This window comes from Heterodontus francisci, chromosome 30, assembly GCF_036365525.1.
Source record: "Heterodontus francisci isolate sHetFra1 chromosome 30, sHetFra1.hap1, whole genome shotgun sequence".
NCBI lineage: Eukaryota > Metazoa > Chordata > Chondrichthyes > Heterodontiformes > Heterodontidae > Heterodontus > Heterodontus francisci.
This window is the reverse complement of record NC_090400.1, coordinates 3,391,663-3,407,912: the sequence shown is the minus strand read 5'-3', so window position 1 is coordinate 3,407,912 and position 16,250 is coordinate 3,391,663. Positions and strand designations below refer to the sequence as shown.

General features: G+C 41.7%; 1 protein-coding gene across 8 annotated transcripts in view; it reads right to left on the bottom strand.

Annotated features, from left to right (window-relative positions):
- The window catches only part of LOC137346547 (protein CASP-like), a 734,295-nt gene that overhangs the window by 405,960 nt on the left and 312,085 nt on the right, over positions 1 to 16,250 (bottom strand). For all 8 annotated transcript variants that reach the window (XM_068010023.1, XM_068010028.1, XM_068010027.1 and 5 more), the window contains one exon: positions 4,756 to 4,834. In XM_068010023.1, the coding sequence (XP_067866124.1) occupies positions 4,756 to 4,834 (79 nt within the window). The remainder of the gene's footprint in view (positions 1 to 4,755; positions 4,835 to 16,250) is intronic.

The following is a 16,250-nucleotide window of genomic DNA, read 5'->3' as shown; positions in this document are numbered from 1 at the left end:
ACTGGCCCAGCTGCTGCTGGGCTAATTGCGGCGGCAGCAGGACGAGTCCCTTAATTGGGCATTAATTGCCCACTTAACGGCCTCAATTGGCAGCGGGTCGGGAAGGCCATTCACAGGCCTTCCTTCCCTGGGCTTAATTTCGGTGGGAAGGTGGCGGGATCCCCCGCCACCATCCACCCAATTATATGCTCCCCCCTCCTCCAAACCCGCTGCAGGGGACAGTATAAACTTCTCCCCTCTGTTTCTTTCTCCTCAGGTGCGTGCCGCCTGACCTGCTGAGTATTTCCAACTAGAGGCCTGCTACCCGACCCGACATGTATCAGGTTCCGTCGGGCCAGACACGTCGGGCTCTGCTGGTAAGTATTAAAAAAAATTTTTAAACTTACCGGAGCTGGGAGTCCAGGACAAAACTGAGTCTGCGCAGTGAGTGAGTGACATCACCGTGACATCATCACACATGCGCTGCAGCTTCTTGCAGGTTCAGTGTCAAGAAGGTAAGTAAAGGGATGGTCGGGTTGGGCTCGGGTTGGGTCGAGTAGTGGCGGGTTTGGGTCGGGTCGGGTTCGAGGCAAAATCGGAGGGACTCGGGTCGGGTCGGGTCGGGTCGGGCCGGGTCCGCTGTGGTTCGGTCGGATTCTTTTTCCCAACCTAAAGCAGGCCTCTATTTCCAACATTTGCTTTTATTTCAGACACAATTTGACTTAAGTTTCTGTAAATCAAAGACATAATAATGGAGTACACTACACAGCATTATAAATCTCTAACACCATCTCCTCTAATCACTTTGAGGAATATCATAGGACATTCACTAAAATAAATATAAGAACTTTTAAAACATACATATACACACAACTTTTTTTTTTACTTGAACTGATTTCAACTTTGTTGTGCTGAAGCAGAATTGGCATAAATAGAAAACACAGGATGCTCTTCCTTTAAGTCCAGATCAATGTGGGAATGTTAAAATATAGAGATTTTAATTTCAAGAATGGTGTGACTACAACTTCAGTTTTTTTTTCGCTATTTGCTCTCCTGCACAAACTGCGAGCAAATATCACATGATGGGGAGGAACCAAAGCAGCTCTGTCAAATCACACCTGCTAGTTACAACTAAATCTAAACAGTAACAGCTGAAAATCTGGGAACTACTTCATTTACTGCTCGACAGATATTGGCACCTCTGGTAAGGAAGTCTAAATGGAGGAAAGCAAAAACAAAACAAGCTGTGTGAAATACAACCAAAGAAACAAAGGAAAATTGGTAAAAGAATGAGGAAAAGGGGGAAGTGAGAAAATGGAAAAAAGTGGGAGAAGACAGAAGAGAGAAAATAGAGTAAATGAGAAGAGAGAAAAGAGAAAGGGAAAATCAGAATGAGAAAAAAGAGGAAAGTAAGAGAGGAGAATGAAAGAGAGAAAATAGAGAAACAGAAATAGGGAAAGAGGAGATAAGAGGCAAGGGTGGAGCAATCAAAAGGGCAAATGAAGAGAATAGTGAAAGGAAGAATGGGAAATAAAGGGGAATAAGGTAACTAAGAAAGGGGAAAGAGGGGATCAGAGAAAAGGGAAAGAGAGGAACAGAGAAAGGTGAAGAGTAGAACATAGAAAAGGGAAAGAGAATGAGAACGAAAAATAAGAGAAATGGTATCCATAGGGCATGGGTACAAAGCTCTCTTAAAGGGCTGGACATCCTAAATTTTTCCTGAGTACTGCTAGTTTTTGAGTATTAGCCATGTAGAACTGAATACACTTTTATCCCTTGCATAATGCACTATTTGATTACTTCCTAGACATTCTAGTAAAGGCATGCTATATGCAGCAAGTTATCCAGAATAGAGTTATAGTATTATTTTATATTATCATACATTTATATGTATTTATGTTGTATGTTTGCAAATGCTACTTTGTTCTCTAAAAATATTTCATATTGGCAAAAGAAAGCTCAACAAATTGCCAAGAGTTCTTTGTGGAAGTTGAAATTGCCAGCAGATTCTGTTCTTCTCAAAAGCCATTACAATTGCAGACTACATGTAAACATCTGGAAGACCTTTACTGCTGCTTGAAGACACTGTAATGTGGCTAACTGCATCACTGGCACACTGCAAGATGAATAGCTCCTTGCTGTGCCTATCTATAGGCAGCTCAACCGATGGCATCACATTTTCAGATGTATTCCTGTCTGTTGGGGGTGTGGTTTCAAGGCTAACGTTATTAGACAATTACATAATTAACTCAGGTGTCTCATTAAGGAGGATCAGCTGGAATTCTAAGCACACTTATTCATACAGCAATTAGTACTGTGAATAGGGACATCCACAACCCTAGCCACCATAACATTGTTATTTAAAATACATGGCTAGTCAGAACCATGAGAAATACATCCATAACTTGGCATTTATTTAATTTTAAAAGGAAAATGAGAAATGTTTCCAGGGAGTCACACAGCTGCAATGTAGCTCAATCACAGCCAACACAAGCTGCCCCTGAAACAATATTTTACATTACAGACTTTGGCACTAATACAGTTATGCCCATATTTCAAGCCATGTTAGAAGCTTGCAACGTGAGTTATTGTGATGAGAACCCCCTAACCACTGCAGCTATGATTTACTGAGTGGTTCCCCTGCTGACCAATCAAGACTGGATGGAAAAGGTGCTCTGGAAAACAAGGAATAGAGAAATTTGAATCAGTGGATCCGGACTGGATATAAACACTGTGCACAATATAACATTCGATGATCTTAGGTTCTTGTCAATATAGTTTGGAAGAGAGGCAGTGATGATTATATAGATAGAAACTTTTAAAAGTAATGTAGAATAAGATGGGAGGAAAATTGTAGTGACCCTACTGTAACTAAACTAATGACCCTATGTTATATTGAACAAAATTATACACATGTAGTGGCAGAAAAACCTGTGTTTCTGCGTGAAAAAATGGGGAAAATTTCAAGAGATCTATTTGTTTTTAACAAGTGTCATGCTCAGAAGGAGCCGGGATGAAATAAACAATAAACTGGAGGAATTATGAAAATAAAAAGTTAACTGTTAAACTGAACCACAAGAACATGGACACTTGTACGACAGACAAAATGGAGTAGCGGTCACGTGACCCCCTCCTGTACTGGAAATACACACCTCTATTGAGGATGAAACTCGTTAACCTCATCTGAAATAGTTCTGGTGAGAACCCACTGAAATTGAAAGGAGCACCATCACCATATTGATGACTCCTATCCATATGAATGAACTAACAAAAGGTTCTGGAGACAGGCTGACTCACAGCCCAAACCATAATGAATAGGTGTAAAGTAGCACCATTATAACAAAATGGTCCCCACTCAGGCAGCGACAGCCATGGTTTCCATATCCTGGTGCACTGTGTGGTCACACCAGGGGAGGGGGCCAGGTGTCACCTAACAGAAACTCAATTATTATGGATTTTTGGTAGCCCTCTGGAGAAAGTGGGAGAGATCAAGCCACGACCACAGAAAGCCAGATTCTAGCCAGGGGCTGAGAGAGAGATCCAGCCAAGCAGAAGAACTGTGCTGAACAACCAATACAGTAGAAAAATTACAAAGTGATAAAAGCAAAATACTGCGGATGCTGGAAATCTGAAATAAAAACAAGAAATGCTGGAACCACTCAGCAGGTCTGGCAGCATCTGCGAAAAGAGAAGAGTTAACGTTTCGGGTCAGTGACCCTTCTTCGGAACTGACAAAGTGACATTGACCTCCAACTGTGAAGGTAAACCAAATACACACCATCAACTTTGGGCTGAGTTTTAACTACTAGAACTCCTCAGCAAGTGCAAGACTCCAAACATCCAGGCCTGCACCTTTAAAAAACTTTCCTCCCGAGAAGACGCAACAGCATTCTATAAACCACAAACTCTTATATCACCTTAGACTTTAATTGCATCCTACCCTTTTATTTCTATATATTCTTGTGTTTGCACGTGTGCGTGAATGCATAAGTGGGTGAAGCCTGCATTTTGGGAACTGTTTAAAATAATTATCTTCCTTTTTTTAAACCTACGAGAAAACCTGTCAATTGTCTGTTTATTTGACCTAAAACACTCAGGGACTAACACACCATTTTTAACAAAACATGCCTGCCGTCAGTTGGGAGGTTAAAAGTGGAAGCCACCCCCACGACTTACCACCTGCAACACATGCCATTATCTATATGTACATATTTTGGGGAGCTCCGAATGTTCTTTATAAATTTCAAAGTACACATTGTCCCTGATATATTTTATACACAACATGCTTTAATGCTAGGTTTAAAACTAATTATAGAACCACTAAATTTTTATTAAGTGCTCTATGAGTAATTATAATCCTGTTAGCACTTCGTCTAAACTGCAGTAAAAAATACACCAATATTCAAGTTGAAATCAGGGTAAAAGGCATCTCTCTTCCACCATGCACTCAATGGCAGCACCAAAAATTTCCAGTACAACTGTGGAACATAGTGGTTACAATAGATAGCCAGGCACATGCCTTTGCCATTTCATCTTCAATATTCCCAATCACCATGGCCTCTCTGTGACTGCAGTTACTTACAGTGAATCAGTATTTATCATTATACTGACTGTCCACTGGAATATGGTTTAAGATTGCCAAAACTTATGCCTGAGCTAGTTTTGAAATCAAATCCCCAGGACAGAAAAGGGCGTAAACAAACCATTTCTAAAATCAGAGAAGTGGCAGGAAATGCACTGGCCTAGATCATCAATCACTATGTTCTGGAAACATACCTGGAACATCAATTAATCTTTTGTAAACATTTAAAAAGGCTGCCTCTGCTTCTTTGCTTCTTTTACTTAGGGCATCGATCTGAAACAAACAACAAAAATTCTCATTAAAAGAAAATCACCTTAAAACCATTGATATTGACTACATTTTAGTTTAATTACAAAACTTCTGAACTTCAAAGCTTAAGGGTAAAATGATAACCGTGTGCATTCAAATCGAATGTTGCCTTTGAGCATTGACAACTACTTACACCCGAGTTCTGCTCGCCAAAGCCACAACATAGTGTATTATTTAATCACTCTTGCCTTCCACACTATCACAGACCTTTCCCTTCAAGTATTGCCCTTCCCCCTTTTCTATGGCTCTGTACTTGCTTAAAAACTGTTCATCACTAGCGTGTCCCCAGTTCTGATGGAAGGTCTTCAACCTGAAACAATAACTCCCTCCACAGATGCTGCCTGACCTGCTGAGTGTTTCCAGCATTTTGTTTTTATTTATGATTGGGACAGGTTTATTGCTGTAGAAAAAGGAAGAGGGGTAGGCCGTTCAAGCTTGTTCCACCATTCAATTAATCGTGGCTGCGTTGTACCTGAACTCTATTTACCCACTGTTGCTCCATATCCAGCATCCAGAGCTTTTTGACACATGTTGTTATTTTCACAATTCCCCCAGTTTAGTAGCAAATGGCCAAAACTAAAAATAAAATCACATTACACACGTAAAAATAACACTGGCCATAAGTGGGTTTCAGAAACATTAAGGAATGAGAAAATAATTGGCACTCATATTGTGATTTCATCATCTGGTCACCTTTCAAAAACTGTTACACAGCCACAAAGCATTAAACAGCTGTTATAGTCACTAACCACCCCAGCCCACCAAGTATAATCACTTCCGGAAGAAAATTTCATTAGTCTTTTAAAATATATTTTCTCTCTCTTCCCACAATATGTCTACACTGTTTTCTCAAACTTGCCAAAACATCATCTAACCCACAATATCGGAGGCTCAAAGTCATCTCTAGGATCCGCACATCATGATGTCCCACTCTGAGACCTCAATCTCCACACTGCTATGATTCATGTTTAACACTTCATGTCAGCAACACTTCAGGGCATCAAGAGAAAGCCCCACCCGTCAAGCAAACTCACCGCCTGTCAAGAAACGCCTCACCTAGCAATGTCCTTTCACTATTGATTCATTTGCTCTTCCAATTACAACTACGGGCGTTTTGAATGATTACATCACAAACCTGACCCAAAGGAAGCATGATGTAAATGGAAGACCAAAAAGTTCCCACTCTTTATAATTTTCATATCACAGCCACTCAGACACCCATTTCTTGCTCTCTACCAAGAAACATGAAGAATTTACCAAGCAAGTTTCTACCAAACAGGAACAGTAGCACAGTAGTTATGTTACTGGACCAGTGATCCACAGGCCTGGCTAATAACCTGGAGACAGGAGTTCAAATCCCAACACAGCAGCTGGGAATTTACATTCAGTTAATTAAGTAAATCTGGAAATTAAAAAAAGGCTAGTATCAGCAATGGTGACTATATAGCGCCCAAATTGTTGCAAAAACCCATCTAGTTCACTCACGTCTGTCAGGGAAGAAAATCTGTCGTCCTTACCCGGTCTGGCCTGTGTGTGACTCCAGAGACATAGCAATGTGGTTGACTCTTAACTCCCCTCTGAAATGGCCTAGCAAGCCACTTAGTTCTACCAAAATATTCACCACGCAGATTGCAATGGTTCAAGAAGACAGCTCGCCACCACATTCTTAAGGGCAATAAATACTTACCTTGCCAGCGATGGCATATCCCGTGAATAAATAAAATTAAATCCTCTCTTTTTGCCTCCCTAAGTACTTCCTCAGAATCCCCTTCACTTAAGATTGCTCCATGATTCAGAGTTACCACATGCTTAGTCAACAAACAGTTTAGCAGTACAGAGTGGTAGGAACTTTTCTTTGTACTTTTTCCATATAATGGGTCAATGGTAGCTTCACAGTCAACAGCAGGAATTAAATTTTCATCAGGTCTAACTGTTGCTCTTTTTCTAATAAAGTTAACTTCAGTGGTGTGTTAATCCCAAGAAAATAATCAGCCACGACTGTAAAAATAAAATAGCTGCATGCCTAACTGACAAGAAAATGACTGCCTTGGGAGAATATGTCTTCTTCTTTGGCCTCCTTATCTCGAGAGACAATGGATAAGCGCCTGGAGGTGGTCAGTGGTTTGTGGAGCAGCGCCTGGAGTGGCTATAAAGGCCAATTCTAGAGTGACAGGCTCTTCCACAGGTGCTGCAGAGAAATTTGTTTGTCGGGGCTGTTACACAGTTGGCTCTCCCCTTGCGCCTCTGTCTTTTTTCCTGCCAACTACTAAGTCTCTTCGACTCGCCACACTTTAGTCCTGTCTTTTTGGCTGCCTGCCAGCTCTGGTGAACGCTGGCAACTGACTCCCACGACTTGTGATCAATGTCACAGGATTTCATGTCACGTTTGCAGACGTCTTTAAAGCGGAGACATGGACGGCCGGTGGGTCTGATACCAGTGGCGAGCTCGCTGTACAATGTGTCTTTGGGGATCCTGCCATCTTCCATGCGGCTCACATGGCCAAGCCATCTCAAGCGCCGCTGACTCAGTAGTGTGTATAAGCTGGGGATATTGGCCGCCTCGAGGACTTCTGTGTTGGAGATACGGTCCTGCCACCTGATGCCAAGTATTCTCCGGAGGCAGCGAAGATGGAATGAATTGAGACGTCGCTCTTGGCTGACATACGTTGTCCAGGTCTCGCTGCCATAGAGCAAGGTACTGAGGACACAGGCCTGATACACTCGGACTTTTGTGTTCCGTATCAGTGCGCCATTTTCCCACACTCTCTTGGCCAGTCTGGACATAGCAGTGGAAGCCTTTCCCAAGCGCTTGTTGATTTCTGCATCTAGAGACAGGTTACTGGTGATAGTTGATCCTAGGTAGGTGAACTCTTGAACCACTTCCAGAGCGTGGTCGCCAATATTGATGGATGGAGCATTTCTGACGTCTTTCCCCATGATGTTCGTTTTCTTGAGGCTGATGGTTAGGCCAAATTCATTGCAGGCAGCCGCAAACCTGTCGATGAGACTCTGCAGGCACTCTTCAGTGTGAGATGTTAATGCAGCATCGTCAGCAAAGAGGAGTTCCCTGATGAGGACTTTCCGTACTTTGGACTTCGCTCTTAGATGGGCAAGGTTGAACAACCTGCCCCCTGATCTTGTGTGGAGGAAAATTCCTTCTTCAGAGGACTTGAACGCATGTGAAAGCAGCAGGGAGAAGAAAATCCCAAAAAGTGTGGGTGCGAGAACACAGCCCTGTTTCACGCCAGTCAGGATAGGAAAGGGCTTTTAAAAAACTTTTTAAAAATGGAATCTGTATCTCCCTGATGGCTTAGAGAGCAAACATAGTGCCACATTGAGCCTCAAAGTGCTGTGCTGATCATATCTAGAATGTTATGTACACTGGTAAAGTTACAAATGGAAACAGTATCACAGAGCTATAGACACGAGAAATAAATATGGCCAGCGTTTCCAGTCCTGCTTGCTATCCAGGTATATCCACATTAGAGGAGAATATGCAACAGTGGGGGGGGGGGGGGGGGGGGGGGGGGTTGGTCAGCAGAAGATTGGGGTCAGCTGTGAGGATCCCACACACGTTATCCAGGCTCAAACGAGTAACAGCCACTTCAGCAAGGGATTACAGGGTCACTGGTACACATCAATGTATTTCACAACAAGAGCCTACACCTCCAGGAAGGTAAAAAAAAAACTGGACAGGGACATAACGATTACCACAGTTTAGGGATATTTAGGAAATCAACAATATTGAACTCCTTTGCACAAATAGCGACTGAAACATTGTAATCCAGAATGTCAATACTGATCAGAAAAGCTGATGATAGAAGTGTGTATCACTAGCCCACCAATGCCAGTCAATCACTGTAACAAAAAAAACATCAACTTTCCATAAAGAACCCAACTATCTGTGAAGCTTCCCTAAAAAGTGATAATTTGAGTTTATTTATAGAGCTTAATAAGAGAGGCTTCATCTAGAAATGTCAGCCCTGAGACTGTAAAAACTTTTTGAGAACCTGCACTGAGCAAGTTTGAAAGCAACCAGCAAAACTGACACTAATTGAAACAGCGCCCACTCAATCCTTTAATGGAGTCAACAAAATATTCTAAACTGCTCTGCGTGGGCCAGCACAAATGAACAAAAGACTCTGTTTGACGCAATCACAGTACTGAATAACTCCCTGGTCTCAGAAGAAAATATCTCAGCTCACATACACAATGAAAAGGTCTCAAAGTAAATCCAAGCATATTCTTTCCAGATAAGCAAATATTTTATCATTAAGTCATAAAAGGCAATGTTTAACTTGAAAATTATTAATTGCAGGAATTCTGCCTTAAGACATGAGAGTAAAATTTCAGAATTCAGACATTCAATGGGAAGGAAAGTCCAAGTCCTGTGTATTCTATGAAACTAAACCACAAATATCTTGACTAAAAATCTAGTCTCCTATAAATAACAAAACTGCAGAGATTTTCTCCTGTAAGCATATCACCTCTACTCAGAAGAGGCACTGAGATTGAAAATATCTGCAAGACTTGTCACACGTTCATGTGAACATTATTAATATGGTTTTCCATCATAATGCAGCTAAAAGCTTACTTTAGATTTCACATTTTCCCCACTGAAAATTATATTAACATTTCCCATACAGCTCAACTGAAATTTGCTTCTTAAAAAAAAAAATAAGCGGCTGAGAGACTGCTAAACCTCTACAGCTCTTGGTTAAGCCACAGTTAAAACATTAAAACCAGTTTTGGGCACTCTGCTTTATGATGAATGTCAAGGAGGAGAAAAACTAAGGGCATATCAGGGAGAGAGACTTGAGTTATCAAGACAAACAAGGGAAACAGAGAAATGGAGAGCAGAACAAGAGGTTGGGGAGGTGGAAGAAGAACTAGGGTCTGAAGTGGATGGGAGTTCAAAAGAGCACTGAGGAGAAAGCTAAGGAACGGAAGCAATACTTGAGAAAAGGTGAAATAAGTAGAAAAGCAGGGAGTTTAGAAATGGTGATATGGAGCAGGGTAGGTAACTATAGTATTGGCTGTTCAGCTGAGTGTTTCTGCAGAATAGTACTGTTAATATTACTGATGGGATTTTAGTTTTTATGGGGGATGGCAGGAGGAGAAGGAATGAAAATATGAAGAGTGACATATGTCCTGCAAACTGCAGCTCTGTTCCTAGAAATAAAGGCAGCGGAAATTTTGCAATATTTCCTTTGTACTTTTTACCCTGATGTCCTGCAAGAGGGGTATCATGTTATACCTTCAGTATATCTGTTATGTCTATGGTATCACCATCTTTACACTTTCTGTCCCTCACTGGCTCTTAGTTGTAATTTCAGACCAAAAGCTAGTATGCATGAACATTACCATCCTGCAGGTTCTTGCACTTTCAACCCACACATCCTTTAATGTAGGGCAGTCTGCTGAGGCTGCTAATTCTCTGCTGGTTTCCCTCAATGAGTGCTTTATCAGATATTGTACTGGGAGATCTCTGACCTCTGTATGCTCACTGTGGCAGCAGGAGTTCCTCACCCCGGGACCAGGTCACTGCCTCGGGTACTGTCTAGACTGAGCAATGCTACTACTTTAGTCTGGTTCAGCTCAACAACTTTTTCCTGGCTCTGACCAAGGCTCTTTAACCATATGAGGAGTAATATCCTTATCATTCAAATCAGTCCCCAGCAGAATTTCGCTGTATAATTCTTAATTCCTTCCAATTCTTTCATATCCAAAAATGTGCAGCATTCTAGTCAGACTTTGGCCAGTGGCACAGCAACTGACTGATGAGACCATAGATGTGGACTTTTTTGCCCTCTAGGCATTGATTACCACAAACTAGGTGTTCAATGGGCTGCTCATTCACCAAGACTGGGGGAAGGAATACTACCATATTCCTTGCAATGGATGTCAGTGCACATCCCACAGTCTCAAACCTCACCACTGGGTTTAGTCTCTTTGATTGAGTCCTATGTAATACAAAATGAAATTTCTATACTAACTATGCTGTAATTTTATGACATAGTGGTCACTGAGTGCTGCTGGAGGGCACAGAGTGTGAAGAAAGGAGTTTGGTAAGTGAGGGAATTCGGTAAGGAGGGGAACTATAAATTAATTTAAAAAACAAATTTAATTAGATTAACATAATAAATATGACAGGACAGGTGATGTGTCGCAGCTGCAGCGGCAATCCAGAACAACCACATCTGTAGTATGAGTCTGTGACTTGAGGAGCTTCGGCTCAGAGTCGTTGAGCTGAAGGCTGAGCTGCAGACACTGCGATGCATCAAGGAATTCCAGAAGGCAGTCACACCCCTAAGGATAGGTCGTCTATTTTGGTCAGTCATCAGGGACAGGAGGGTGTGACTGCAAGTCAGGCAGGTAAGGGGATCAAGAAGATGGGAGTGGAGAAGCCTCAGCCCTTGCAATTGAGCAAAAATTGCGAGGTTCTTGCAGCTTGTATGGACAAGAGCGAGGGCTGTAGTGTGAATGAGCAGACTGACCATGGCACCATGGTACAGGAAGCCATTCAAGTAGGGGGGAACAAAAAGGAAAGTAGTGGTAGTAGAGGACAGTACAGTGAGGGGGATTGACACTGTTCTCTGCAGCAAAGAGCGAGATTCCAGAAGGCTGTGTTACCTGCCCAGTGCCAGGGTTCAGGAGATCGGCTCAGAGCTGGAGAGGAACTTGCAGTGGGAGGGGAATGATCCATTTGCTGTGGTCCATGTAGGTACCAATGACACAGGCAAGACAAGGAAAGAGGTTCTGCATAGTCAGTATGAGGAGCTAGGCACCAAATTAAGAAGCAGAACCTCAAAGGTAACCTGAGCCATGTGCAGACTGGAGTAGAGCAAATAAGATTAGAGAAATTAATGTGTGGCTCAAAGACTGGTGTGGTAGGAGTGGGTTACAGTTTGTGTGGCACTGGCATCAATACTGGGGAAAGTGGGGGCTGTACCGTTGGGGCAGTCTACACTTGAACCGTGCTGCGACCAATGTTCTAGTAAGCCTCATAACTAGGGAAGTACAGAGGGTTTTAAACTGAATAGTGGGGGCAAGGGATCAAATCTGGGAAGATGTGCTACATCAAAGAGTAGAAACAAGGTGAAAGAGGTTAATATGGAAAATGATAAATAGACCATGACAGGAAGGGACAGTAAGTACAAATCTAAGAGTAAATCAGCAGATAAGGCTAGAAGTTACAAATATAATAAAAGGATAAAACTAAAGACTCTGTATCTGAACGCACGTAGCATTCAAAACAAAAGAGGTGAACTGAAAGCACAAATAGAAATAAATAAATACGATCTGATAGCCATTACAGAGACATGGCTGCAGGATGACATAGATTGGGACCTGATTATTGAAAGGACAGGAAGCTAGAAAAAGGTGCAGGGGTGGCTCTGTTAATTAATTAGCACAATAGAGAGGAATGACCTAAGTTCAGGAAACCAGGATGTAGAAGCAGTTTGGGTCAAGATGAGAAATGATAAAGGCAAGAAGTCATTTGTGGGAGTCATGTACAGCCCCCTATCACACGGTAGGACGGGGTATAAGGGAAGAAATAATGAGTGCTTGACAGAAAGGTATGGCGATAATCATGGGGGCTTTTAATCTACATATAGACTGGAAAAGTCAGATGGGCAGAGGTAGCCTAGATGAGGAGTTCATCAAATGTTTTCAGGATAGTTTCTTAGAACAGCACATTCTGGAGCCAACCAGAGAGCAGGCTATACTAGACCTGGTATTGTGCAACGAGAAGGATTAATGACCTCATAGTGAAAGTGCCCCTCGGCAGCAGCCATCATAATATGACTGAATTTTACATTGAGTTTGAGGGAGAGAGGAGTGGGTCCAAGACTAGTATTTCAAACTTAAATAAGGGCAATTATGAGGGCAAGAAAGCAGAGCGAGCTAAAGCGAACTAGCAAAGTAGGTTGAGGGATAGGTCAATAGAGATGCAGTGGCAGACATTTAAGGGATATTTCAGAACACACAGAGAAAGAAAAATTCCAAGGGAGGACCCACCATCCATGGTCAACTGAAAAAGTTAAAGATAGTATAAACTTAAAGATAAAGCATATAATTGGGCAAAGATGGGTGGAAGGTCAGAAGATTGGAGAGAATATAAAAAGCAGCAAAGAACAACTAAAAGAATAATAAGGGGGAGAATTAGAATACGAGAGAAAGCTGGCTAGAAATATAAAGACAGATAGTCAGAGTTTCTAAAGATATTTAAAAAAGAAAAAAAAAGTTGACAAAGTGTGCGTTGGTTCTATAGAAAGTAAGTCTGGGGAATTAATAAGGGAAAATAAGAAGATGGCAGATGAATTGAACAGGTATATTGCATCTGTCTTCACCATAGAGGATACAAGTAACATCCCAGTATTAGCTATAAATCAGGAAATGGAAGGGAGGGAGGAACTCAAGAAATTTACAATCACCAGGGAAGTGGTACAGAGGAAATTCTTGGACCTGCGGGCTGTCAAGTCCCCGAGTCCTGATGGACTTCATCCTAGGGTCCTAAAAGAAGTGGCTGGCGAGATAGTTGATGTGTTGGTTTTAATTTTCCAAAATTCCCTAGATTCCGGGAAGGTTCCATTAGATTGGATAATAGCCAATGTAACTCCTTTATTCAAAAAGGGAGGGAGACAGAAAGCAGGAAACTACAGGCCAGTTAGTTTAACATCTGTCTTAGGGAAAATGTTAGAAGCTATTATTAAAGACGGTATAGAAGGGCATTTAGAAAAATTCAAGGTAATCAGGCAGAGTCAACATGGTTTTGTGAAAGGGAAATCATGTTTAACCAATTTATTGGAGTTCTCTGAAGAAGTGACAAGTGCTGCGGATAAAGAGGAACCGGTGGATGTACTGTACTTAGATTTCCAGAAGGCATTTGATAAGGTGCCACATCAAAGGTTATTGTGGAAAATAAAAGCTCATCGTGTAGGGGGTAATATTTTGGCTATGGATAGAAGATTGGCTAGCTAATAGGAAACAGAGAGTAGGCATAAATGGGTCATTTTCTGGTTGGCAAGATGTAACAAATGGTGTGCCACAGGGTTCAGTGTTGGGGCTTCAACTTTTTGCAATTTATATAAATGACTTGGATGAAGGGACTGAAGGTATGGTTGCTAAATTTGCTGATGATACAAAGATAGGTAGGTAAGTAAGTTGTGAAGAGGACATAATGAGGCTACAAAGGGATAGAGATAGGTTAAGTGAGTGGGCAAAGATCTGGCAAATGGAGTATAATGTGGGAAAATGTGGAATTGTCCATTTTGGCAAGCAGAATAAAGAAGAAGCATATTATCTAAATGGTGAAAGATTGCAAGGCTCTGAAATGCAGAGGGATCTGGGTGTCCTGATGCATGAATCGCAAAAGGTTAGTATGCTGGTACTGCAAGTAATTAGAAAGCTAATAGAATGTTATCGTTTATTGCGAGGGGAATTGAGTAAAAAAAGTAGGGAGGTTATGCTTCAGTTATGCAGGGCATTGGTGAGACCACAACTGGAGTACTGTGTACAATATTGGTCTCTTATTTAAGGAACGATGTTAATGCACTGTAAGCAGTTCAGAGAAGATTTACTAGATTTACCTGGAATGGGCGGGCTGTCTTATGAGGGAAGGTTGGACTGGCTAGGCTTGTATCCGCTGGAATTTAGAAGAGTGAGAGGCGACTTGATTGAAACATATAAGATTCTGAGTGGTCTTGACAGGATGGATGTGGAAAGGATGTTTCGACTTGTTGGAGAATCTAGAACTAGGGGTCACTGTTTAAAAATGAGTCGCCCATTTAACACAGGGATTAGGAGAAATGTTTTCTCTGAGGCTTGTGAGTCTTTGGCATTCTCTTCCTCAAAAGACGATGGAAGTAGAATCTTTGAATATTTTTAAGGCAGAGTTAGATAGATTCTTGATAAGCAAGGTTATTGGGGGTAGGTGGGAATGTGGCATTGAGCTTACAATCAGATTAGCCATGATCTTGTTGAATGGCGGAGCAGGCTCGAGGGACCAAGTGGCCCAGTCCTGCTCCTAATTCCCATTTTTTTGATTCTCTTTTTCCATTTCTCATCTGGTTTAACTGTGTCTCTTACGATGTTTAATGGAGCGTTAACCATTTGAAAAACACAGATTAATAAAATACCTTTGAAAAGATTCTTGTGCATCTAAATCTGTTAACCTGAAAATGAACTACATACATTTCAACTAACCACATATTTGACGTGAGTGCCTTGATTCCTTACTCTGGACACTTATTTTTAGACAACTGACAAATTATTGCAGCAAAATACAAAAAAACAGAAATATTTCTGTGAGTCGAGCTGGCTTTAATCCCTCATGAACTGTGACAGAGTCAGAAGAAGCTCATAGAAACTAAATCTGAATCAAAACTGCCAGAGGTCCTTTCGTGTTGAGGAAAGGGTTCAAGAATTTGAGAGAACTAGAGGGAAGGGAGGCCAAGGGGAACTGTGGTTGAGCATGTTTCTAAGCCTTTTGGGGACATTATAGATTCCTCCTCCAATGGCAAAGCTGTTCCCCACTTGATTCCTTGCAAACAGTCAAGGCCTACCCAGTGCTGTTGTCAATCATCAGACAGTAGGTAGCATAATTAAACAAAATGCATTTCTGTTATTAGGTCATTTCTAGCCTTCATATACTAAGTTATTTGAGCTGTAATTTCTTAGGCCACTCTTAGGCCATTACCTTCAAAAAAGTGAGCAGTTGCCCTGAGATTTAGGTTTTCCCAGGAAAACCTTGTCTGAGTAACTGGTGTTACTTACTTTTAATGAAAAATACATGGTAAATTTATTATGCAAAAGATGAACAAGCACCTAAGTAACAGAAACAGTTGCGTATTTAGAACAATGAACATAGAACAGTACAGCACAGTACAGGCCCTTCGGCCCTCGATGTTGTGCCGACCCTTTAACCTACTCTAAGATCAAACTACCTACATACCCTTCATTCTGCTATCATCCATGTACCTATCCAAGAGTCGCTTAAATGTCCCTAATGTATCTGCTTCTACTACCACCACTGGCAGTGCATTCCACGCACCCACCACTCTCTGTGTAAAGAACCTACCTCTGACATCTCCCCGAAACCTTCCTCCAATCACCTTAAAATTATGCCCCCTGGTGATAGCCCTTTCCGCCCTGGGAAAAAGTCTCTGACTATCCACTCTATCTATGCTTCTCATCATCTTGTACACCTCTATCAAGTCACCTCTCATCCTTCTTCGCTCCAATGAGAAAAGCCCTAGCTCCCTCAACCTTTCTTCATAAGACATGCCCTCCAGTCCAGGCAGCATCCTGGTAAATCTCCTCTGCACCCTCTCTAAAGCTTCCACATCCTTCCTATAATGAGGCGACCAGAACTGAA